Source organism: Malus sylvestris, chromosome 11, assembly GCF_916048215.2.
Source record: "Malus sylvestris chromosome 11, drMalSylv7.2, whole genome shotgun sequence".
Taxonomy (NCBI): Eukaryota; Viridiplantae; Streptophyta; class Magnoliopsida; order Rosales; family Rosaceae; genus Malus; species Malus sylvestris.
The window spans coordinates 27,590,369-27,600,797 of record NC_062270.1 but is presented as its reverse complement, the minus strand read 5'-3'; the positions used below and the strand labels follow the sequence as shown (position 1 = coordinate 27,600,797).

The window sequence follows — 10,429 nt, the reverse complement described above, 5'->3', positions numbered from 1 at the left end:
ATATATATATATATATTAATTTAGATCCTACAAATTGATGATGGAATTAAATTCAACGCTGCTCATTGTTCCTTTTTAGATAAGGTTGTACAGGAGCAAGACGTAGCACCGCAGCATCGCGCGGGCAATCTTGCTAGTATTTAACAGAACTTTGTAATTTTTTTCTTAAAACCTATGCGCAACTTGGCATTTCATATAAATTTAATCCACAATCCTGATTGAAACAGCACGTCCACAACTGAATGCTGGTAAATTAAAACCAGACATTCTAGATTTCATTGGAAGCACAAAGTTTGACAACTACATTAACTCTGAGATTACCATTACTTGAATAATGTACTTAATCATAACACATTACTTATTCTAAAGTAGGGGGAGGGCAGGCACTATTCACCTTTGTTTTGATTTTGCTTTATTTACAACAATGCCAGCCGAATGTGGCTGGGTTGGGGGGTGATTCTCAAAAATTCAGAGGGTGATTTTGTCTTTTGAGGTCAATTCCTCCCCCCTCGATTTTGCTTTATTTACAACACAACCGTGGGATTTGGGGCTGGGTTGGAACGTAGTTATTAAATGTTAGGAGGGTAATTTTGTCCTGTGCATTTGAGACGGATTGGGGTGGGTTTGGGTTTGCTGTCATTCAGTGAGGGTTTCGGGGATGGGAGGCCATGCCTCCGATAGAGAGAGAGGGAGAGGGATCCTGGCATGGGTGAGTGGAAGGGAGACAGTGAGAGAAAGAGAGAGGGAGGGGTTGGATGATGAACAGAGCCGAGTAAGGTCCCCTCAGTTCATGAATCACTCTGGATCGTCCGTTCCCTTTTGCATGTCGGATCAATGGCTGGATTTCGAAAGCTAAGTTCCATTTTTTATTCCATTCTTTGCTGTTACCATGGATGTGAACTGTTGGGTTAGGTTTTGGGGGTTCCTTTGTTTCGTTTTCTCTCATTTTCTCTCATTTTGGGGATGCATCTCTCTGTTCGGTACATTGTCTTCTGTTTTAAGGTCAGTTTTCTTCTTCTTTTTTGTGGCTTTTTTTTTGGGGGGGGGGTTTCAGTTTTTTGTTGATCTTTCACTCTGTATTTAGATTTTTCGTTCGTGAATGATTAAATGGGTATTGGGTTTTGGTGGTTGAAAATATGTTTTTTTTTCTGCTTTAGCTTCTTGCTCATTTTCCTGGGATTTTTGGTTTTCGCTTCCACAAGGGTAAAGAGAACACTAAAATCTCAGGTTAAATGGGTATTGGGTTTTGGTGGTTTAAAATATGATTTTTTTCTGCTTAAGCTTCTTGCTCATTTTTCTGGGATTTTTGGTTTTCGATTGCAAGGGTAAAGAGAATGCTAAAATCTTAGAAATTGGTATTGGCAATTGTATTAATTCATTTGCATTTTTGTTGGTTTGCAGTATAGGTGCATTGAGACCTAAAAATATTTGCGTGAACTTCATCGTTGAGGATGCCTCTTCTCGAGTCTTCTGCTTCATTCCGTTTCTCTCATCCAAAAAATTAATCGCTGCTTCTCAAACTCTCTCTGTCTCGCACCGCCACACCAGGCGCCGCAACCGCTCAAAGGCTTGGGTCTCCAAAGGCGGCGTTTTGTAAAACCCTCCCCACTCAAGGCAAGTAATTTCATGCCCAATTTGGAATTTAAATCTATTTATTTTTTATATGTATGTATGTATAGAATGTGATTTGATGATGTGTGTTTGCTGATTTTGGTGCAGATACAACTTCGTATTGTTCCCAAGCGATGTATTGAAGATGGGGATGCCAACTTATAGCTTTTCAGTTCAAACATCACATTTGACTTCCATGGCGGAAGAAGGTTTTGATTTCAATGCCTGCATATATAATGGTAAACCTCCCCTGTGAAGTTTTGGTGTTTAATTTCACTCCCCAATTTCTAATTTTGTGGAATATGATTTTACCCAAGTTAATATTTTTATGAAAACTAGAGAAGTTACATTAGTTAAGAAATTGTCTCGATGAATTTGGGAAAGTGTAATTTGGGATTCTGCAAGTCTAACTTTTGATGTTGTTCTGATATTTTGTGTTTTTTTTCCTTCACAATAGCTATGTTGGTCTCTCCTCACCTCTCCTTTTTGGCGCAGGAGCGTGGATTAGATTCTCCAGATTTGATTTCATTCCTGGTAGAACTTAGTTTTCATGTTAATGGCGAGGTATTAGTTATATGCTCTTTATACATGACTATTCCTTTGCCGTAGCATATGCTTTATTGAATTCCTCCATATATTTTTTTGGCTTATAGTTATTTCCAACTAAAATATGAATAGTGCTGCAGTAAATGTTGCCATAAGAACTTCTCATAGTATTCATTTTTTTATTTCTTTTGTAGAAAAGTGTTTTCTTCCACATGGAAAGTTTCTACCTGGAATTAATCTCTCACCTCTTGATTCTATTCTCTTTTTTGTGTGTCAGGCATATAACATAAATACATTCAATGAGAGGCAAAATAATATAGTCAAGGATCTTGCAGATTTGGGACTGATCAAACTTCAGCAGGTTATACTTTTGTGATTTATTCTTGGTATAACATGCACTAAATTGGTAATAATTTCCCAGATGACAGTTTTAACCATTTCCTGACCTCAAGTTTTAAATTTCTATCTTTTTGTGTACTTATCCAGGGAAGGAAAGACAGTTGGTTTATACCTACTAACTTAGCTACTAATCTTTTAGTTAGCTTGACAGACTCATCATCGAGGAAACAAGTTGGTTATTTGTACTCATTCTAGCTTTGTCTCTAATCGTTTATTCCACAACTAATTCCTAATCATCAAGAAAACTGATCTCCCCTTTTAGGTACAATTACGTGTTTTAGTGGAAACAAACTTCAGGCTCTATGCCTACTCAACATCTAAACTACATTGTGAAATTTTGTATTTTCCTAGCTGCTCTCCCCTTTTAGGTACAATTGCATGTTTTAGTTTGATTTTAGGGAGCTCTTGCAATGGAATCTTCCCCTTTTGCAATATATTGAACATAAGACCTACACCTACGCAGGGGCGGATCGACGTTGGGACAAAGTTGGTCAGTTGACCACATGGACGCTGGAAAGTTGGCTAGGGAGAGCACCCAAATTGTTTCCCGCATCTTGGTTAAGGTCTGTACTGAATCTTGCTGCTTTGGAACATTTCTTTTAATTGTAAATAAGAAGTTTGTTAAATGTTTATGAGTGTTGTATTGATGTGCAGGCACTAAAGGCAATGCTGTCTCCTGATTTCAGCCTTTGTCTCTGCTTAATTCCAGAAAGAGTGGTATAGTTCTCTCATTTGCTTTCCCCTCTAAGTTTAGTACATACTCGGTTACAATTTCTTTTTTTTCTTTCACATGGGTGATCGGGGTTTCAAATAGGTTGTGCATTCTGTGTGTGCGAGCCAGAATTGTAGTATGGTTTTCAAGTTGCATGTATATTAATATCTCATTAGTTTCTGTTTCTCTCTTTTATCATCTCCACGAATTTCGTTATCAAAATTTGAGATATTTTTGGATGTGAATGTTATTCAACGTTGGCCAACGAAGGTTATTCAGCTAATTCCGTCTATTGTGTACTCTAATTCTTTATTAGCAAATGGATGAGCAGTTTAAGACACTAATTGTTTTATCTCACTACTTGGAATTATGTTTGTCTCTGTATCCAAACATTTGGCATGTTGTTAGTTTAGGTTAGAGGAACTCATAGCCACACACCTTACCAGGAACAATTTTCATTTTAAGGAAAATTAATAGAAAGGGCTCCAAAACTTTGCATTTTAATAAAAAAACCATCTAATAACTTTATTTAATGACAAGGACAATAAGAAAAAAACATAAAATATAAACATGTGTGCCTAACGCCCGTTAAGTTTCATAAACAGTGTAGTACTGTTCCTCTGTCATCTTTTTTGCTGAGGATTTCTTTTGAACCTTGCGAAATCAAAAAGACAACTTGAGAGCCCAAGTTTGAATTTTTTGCTATTTAGTAGTGACTTTGTAGCACAATAGAAATATGTGGAATGATATTTTTGGCTTTCAATTCTAATTGGCAATATGCTGCGCATTTAATTTCAGGTTGCATTATTTTTGTTATTATGTATATTCTTGATTCATGATTGTAGATGAAGATGGTTGATATTGATACACACTATCTCTCTGTTTTTGGTTTTCCGTTTATTTAATTTGGATAGGGTTTTGGAAAATTATCTTTGGTTGCGGCATTGGCGGCTCAGTTGGCTGCAAGTGTAGTCCAGGCAGGCACAAAAGAGATCACTACTAAGGTATTTTTCTATCCATTCTTAAATTTGTTAGATGCTAGACGATTGCTTTGCTACTGGTGTTAGCATTTACAAAACATATTGAGGAAGTATTCTGAATTTGGACACATTATGCTAATGGTAATCTCATCATGCTTAATTACCATTCTTTCTTCATGTCATTATTTTCAACGCATTACCATATTAGATAGGTGGTGTTAGCACAGAATCCCATGTGTATGTTAGGTTGTACCATTAATATCATGATCTGAACATGAGGGATTAGCACAGTAATCATACTAAGTAATCATGTTATGCATGACATCAAGGCATGTACTATTAACTTCCAATGGTTGACGAATTTGGAATTTGTTCATCGAATTGGGTTTTCTGGAGTTTTTAAGTTCTTGGATCTATTCGAGATTTTAAATGGGATTTTCCCTTATTACACTATAATTTTGTGCGTAGGAGACCATCTGAAGCCGCTTGAATGTTTTTGCGCAGGAACTTTTTAATAGAGCTTTAAGCTCTTCTTATTCTGTTTCAATTGTTAGCTTCTGTTTAGTGTGCTGTTAGTTTTGTTGTTAGGTTGCTGGCATTGTTTGTTAATTATTATTAACAAGTTTTTGTTGTGTGATTTGAATTTGAACGAAATTAGTAAACACAACAGAGAAAAGTTTAGCGCAAAGTTTTGTCCTGTGTTTTCAGCCATTGATCTATAGTAGGACAGTTAGAGTCTCCAGTTTTGTAGATTCTTTTAGATTTTGATTCTTGAACTTCAGTTTCTTCATGACCGACAATTTGAGGTTCAGTTATACTTACAAATGTAATCGACCTTACAAGAATGCTTATAAAAAACTATGTATGTTATAAAATAAAAATAATCACAGAAATTTTGCTCCCCTAATTGGTCATTAGGTTGTTGTTTTTCTTTAACATCTGAAGAACATTATATCAAAGACATCTAAACTTTTAAATGTGTCATAATTGATCATCAGATTAAATCTAAGTGCCATAGTTGAAAAATCTTGGGATTCAAAGCTATGGCGCCAACAGTACCACCACACCCAAATATATAAATAGAAATATAGTCACTATAGGCTAACTAAAGAACCCAGGCTTGAACATAAACCAGGGCATAAGACACTTACCAAACTTTTCAAATGACTCAATTGTTCACTTAGCTTGATAACTACTTCCTACAATTTATAAATCACATCATTAGATGCAATAAAAAATACATGAAAGTGAAATGCACTTAATTTGATTTGCACTTTGTTTTCTTATACGTCCTACTGTTACGGGATTAAATTTAACAGACATCCATACTAACAGCTTCTGTTTTCAAAATTTGTGGAAACCAGTTGTGATATGTTGAAGGAAAGTTCAGAAAAGAAAACACCTCTACATACCGAATATTATGTCTAACTTTAGCATACTTGAAGCCGGTATGCTATGCCATCAGCTGCTTCTAATTTTGTAAACAGTTAATACTATCTTAAAATTGAAATGCCAATGATTCGAAGCTCATGACTGAATTATTATATTTCTGCAAGATTTATTGAATACTTTTTTTCAAACTGTCTCTCGCAGCGGAATCACCGCCACCAACAGCTATGGCTGCGCAGTTTGTCGTCGTCCAGTATTCCTCCGAAATTCCACCATCTCTCTTTACTCTCTCTGACTCATTGCATCCTTATTCTTCCAGGTACACCCATATCTATATCCCAAACTACTCTTTATATGTATCTATTAGTTATGTGCTTATATACTGTAAGGATGCTTGGGCTGGTATATATATTTCCACATATTGTATGGGTAGCCACAAGCATTTGTGTTTTATCCGGCAGTGTGATGCCATTTTTATCCAAACAGGAACAGGTTCTGGAAGTGATCTCTGTTTCTGTTATCAAATGTGTGTAGTTTCCTATTTTTTTTCTTCTTTTGGCTGGAAGTAATGGAGAAGATAAAATTTGAAAGACAGTTGTGGTAATCCTTGAGATAAAAGTAGATGATCCAAGGATTAAAACATATATTTCAAGGAATTAATGTTGGATGCAAAGAACAATGTTACAGTTTCACTATCATATATCCAAATATCGTAAGTTTGGGACTTAACGTAAGCTATAGTTAGCAAGACCACTTACAAGTTATCACCTTTGCATTTGTATGTTATCAATATAAAGATTATTCTTTTGATCAGTTAGATGTCACAGTTTTTATAATCAATGCTTTTGGTTAACTATAAATCCACACACCATTTTCATAAGATTTGTTTTTCTGCCAACATATTAATTTTGCTCAATGATTGAATATTTTTTATAGAAATGATGTAATGGGTTAATCTAAAATTCTGAACTGAACTCTTACATGACTGCTACTGCACATGCTCCTTTTTTTGGTTGTTGGGTTTTATTTTTATTTCATTTTTTTGGTAAATGCAATTGTTGGTTTTGCAAAGAACTGACTTTTGTCTTATTTATAGTTCTCTATGCATGTAGTTTCACCTTTTTTATCTCGACTATCTGGTTGGCTTTATTTATCAGGCCCAGGGTTGTGATTTTGGATGCTAACATGATTAACCACCGGTTGGTGTTCCTTGGGAACTTGGTGCGGAGAAATGCAAGCATGTTGCAGCGTATTATGGGTATATTACTACAACTTTTTTTTCCCCTTTCTGTAAATGATACTAGATTTTAACCGAGACCAGATTGTATTAATCAAAAAAAAGCATTGTTACAAGATTCTTTTCCATAAAAAAAAGACTAGGTATCCATACTGTATGGTTATTTTCTTTATAGTATAAACCTGTTGAATCAACCATTGAATTGGTTTTGGAGTTTTAGTTTGATCAGAGAGATAGAGTGTTTTTTTGGGTGAAAGTTTTAATCAGTGAGACTTGGCAGAAAATGGAAGAATTTTCCTTTTCTACGATCTAAGAATCAGACCCAATGCATTCTTACTGTTTAATGCTGAGAGTTTCTATTTTGTTATATTATAATGGAACCAATGCAGGTTTACTTCGACTACATGAGGAGCTTCGGAGTTGAATTTCATGAGTTTTTTTAGGAAGGAATAAAATCAGAAATTGAAGTTGGAGTAGGTCCCTGTGGAGAGCTACGGTATCCTTATCCTGAACGGCATGGTTGGAAATATCCTGGTATTGGTGAATTCCAGGTACCTTAATAAATGGTGATCCCTCCTTTCATTAGTGGCATGCATAATAGGTAGGGACTGACGGTTATTTCTAAATGTTAAGTTAATAGCCCTTCATTCATCTATGGTTATGACCTTAAGCCTATAGCTCATTTGATTTTTTACTTCTATCTGAACTTTGAAGTAGTTCTCTGATTCAACCTGGTTTGGTGCAGTGTTCTGACCGATACTTGATGAAGAATCTGACGCAGGCTGCAAAAGCAAGGGGCCACTCCTTCTAGGCCAGAGTACCAGATAGTGCAGGTTCTTATAATTCCCAACCACATGAGACAGGGTTTTTCCGTGACGGAGGTGATTATGATAACTACTATGGCAGTTTCTTTCTTAATTGGTACTCCTGTGTGTTGATTGATCATGGTGATCGGGTATATGAATCCTAGAGCACCATTGCGCTTGGTAGATATAGGATCCTTATTGAATGATACAAAAAAAACTCAATATTTTCTATATATTGGTTACTGGTAATTTGGATTGGTGTCTGAGATTTAGAGAATGGCTCGCATCTTTAATTTCTGTTTCCTTCATTATTACTGTTTTCAATATTTTTACTGCTGGGTATTGATGATTTGTAGTCTGTGAGGGCTTCAATCTGTTGGAATTTTGAATGGTTATTGCTTCATTGGAATTTGGGTGGTCCAAATTTTGAATTAGAAGAAAACCCATTTGATTAATATTTTAGGTGGATTGGCTCTGTGTGTTTCGTCTGTTATTTCTTCCCCAGTTGGAAAGTGGAAGCCCCAACTTTGAGCTCAGAGCTTGAATTTCTCAATCATTCGTTTCTCTGCACTCTCATCAGTTCACTCTTTTGAGGAACTGGGTACTTATCCAGCTCTAACGAGTAATACTCCATTTAATTGCTTAATTGAGGTTTTTTGTTTCTCTTTTTCGCTCTTTCATCAGTTCATTGGCTTTTTGGTTTTTCTTGATCCTTCTTAATTATCATCTATTAATCTTTCCATTCATAATGAAGCTTAAATGTCAACCTATTTTGAGGTAGCCACGTGAACCATTGCAAGAAACGTGCTGCTGACTCGGGATTTGACATTGCAGGTTTCATTGACTTCCTATCATGTGCTTGCTTATTTTTTATTATCTGATTTTAAACTTTTAACAGCATAAAGCTTATGAAAATTCAAATGTATTTGACCACGATATAATTTTAGAGGATTTAAAACGTTTTGGTGGATGTAGAAGAATGTTTTAAGTCTAACATATTTTAATGTGGACTATCCTTTTATTTGGGTCAATTTACATTGTCGATCATTGATAATATTAATGTTGCAATCCTTGATTCCCAATGAAAAATGCCTGTTTTGTATCAATCATTATTGGAAGGAAAAGAGAGGCGAGTGAAACATTAGCTGTGTAATAGTTTTACTAAACAAACAGAATTATATCACACATTTGTATCCTACAACTCATCACAGTAATCATAGTTGGTCAGTTTAATTATTAGCAGCTGATAAGTGTTTGTAAAGAAGTGTAGCCATGGGAATTTAAACAAATTCAAATTTATAGATTCCAATGGGTCAAGGTTGATGTGGTAAGGAATTTATGGACAGTTGGACACACACACACACACAGATATATATATATATATATATATATATATACATTCGCCTCTTTTAAAACAGAACACCATGTTAAAACGGTTGAACAAGCTTATGCTCTTAGTAAAGATCATGAGACTTGCCAATTGTTTACCCCAGAACAAATTAATTCCCATAGGAAAGATGGTCATAATTATATACATATAGGTTTAGTGCAAATTGCTGCCAAACCATTAACACGTAGAGGTCTTAATACCTCTATCCTCTTATGTCTCCGAGATGCTAGATTCACTGACTTCAGTGATAGTATACTTGGTATGGTTGAATCCAGCCTCTGTAATGGACCTATCCACTTTGACTGCTTTCCAGATCTTACCATAAGTCTGTCTGACCCACATATGTTAAAAGCACTTACACTAAATATCAAAACTTCAGGATATAAAGTCCTAGAAGGAACACAGCCTTTGGCCTTAATTTATAGAATTTATTATAAAGTCACTGGCACAAATATGAACTTTCAGGCTTTAACCAAAAGTCCGAAGGATCATACTCTCTTGATCCAGACTGATCAAGAGAATGCCAATATTAAAATACCTCGAACCATTAGGTGGTCAGAAATCAATCTCCCTTCAGATTGGTGTCTGATAAATGAGAGTCGGCCAGTAGCCATCCAAAATAGTCTAGTTAACTTAGACAACGTAGAACAATACTTCGACGGAACGGTTAAAATTAATTTTGATCGTCCTGCAAGGCAACCCTGTGATTCTAATCGATCACTTAAATCCTTTACTTCCAATAGGAATTCTTTTTCTGGATCTATGCCAACCGATAGGCAAGGTCGAGACCAAGAATTGATTAATTCCCTAGCCAATAGGAAATTAAAATCAGTAGATACAGGCTCATCAGTCACCCAACAAGAATTAATAAATGACCTTTTAAATTACAAACTCCAATCACTTGAGACAAACGCTCAAGTAGTCCAGCCTACCTATCATACCCCATCCATTCCTCCTAAGGAAGAACAAACATCCCCAACTGCTTCTGATTTTGATGCAGAACCAGTTCACCATCAACTATTGGTTTTAACCAGACAAGAACCTTTTAAGTATGATCGTAAGAAACTCTGTAGAGACATTGAAGCCTTAGAAAATGTCCCTCGACGAAACATCTTCAGAAGTAAATATACTACTGAAGAGAAATTAGAAATCCATAAGGCATGGAAAGACTTCATGCAGACCAATAGACTTGAAATCTTTTTCTTCGACTTCGTAGAAAAACATTACGAGTCTGAAAACCAAGTAAAGGTAATAACCAAAGAAAATTGGGTTAGGGAAGACAAGACAGTTGTCTCCTCTAGTCACCCTCCACAAGAAACTATTCTTATTAGTACTGCGAATACGCAAGTCCCAGCTTCG

The 10,429-nt window shown here is 35.7% G+C and overlaps 1 protein-coding gene across 3 annotated transcripts; it reads left to right on the top strand.

Annotated features, from left to right (window-relative positions):
* The first annotated feature begins 377 nt into the window (after nt 1–377).
* Nucleotides 378–2,963, top strand: LOC126589717 (general transcription and DNA repair factor IIH subunit TFB2-like). Of its 3 annotated transcripts, none has more exons than XM_050255097.1 (7): nt 378–1,002; nt 1,402–1,614; nt 1,720–1,850; nt 2,069–2,175; nt 2,435–2,518; nt 2,644–2,727; nt 2,925–2,963. In XM_050255097.1, the coding sequence occupies exons 3-7, from the start codon at nt 1,757–1,759 to the stop codon at nt 2,946–2,948; spliced, it is 393 nt and encodes a 130-aa protein (XP_050111054.1). In that variant the 5' UTR covers nt 378–1,002; nt 1,402–1,614; nt 1,720–1,756; the 3' UTR covers nt 2,949–2,963. The 3 variants fall into 3 exon arrangements, with proteins under 3 accessions (XP_050111054.1, XP_050111052.1, XP_050111053.1); XM_050255095.1 differs by lacking the exon at nt 2,925–2,963 and adding an exon at nt 2,819–2,852 and having other exon boundaries at nt 2,644–2,738; XM_050255096.1 differs by lacking the exon at nt 2,925–2,963 and having other exon boundaries at nt 2,644–2,812.
* Nucleotides 2,964–10,429: the final 7,466 nt, after the last annotated feature.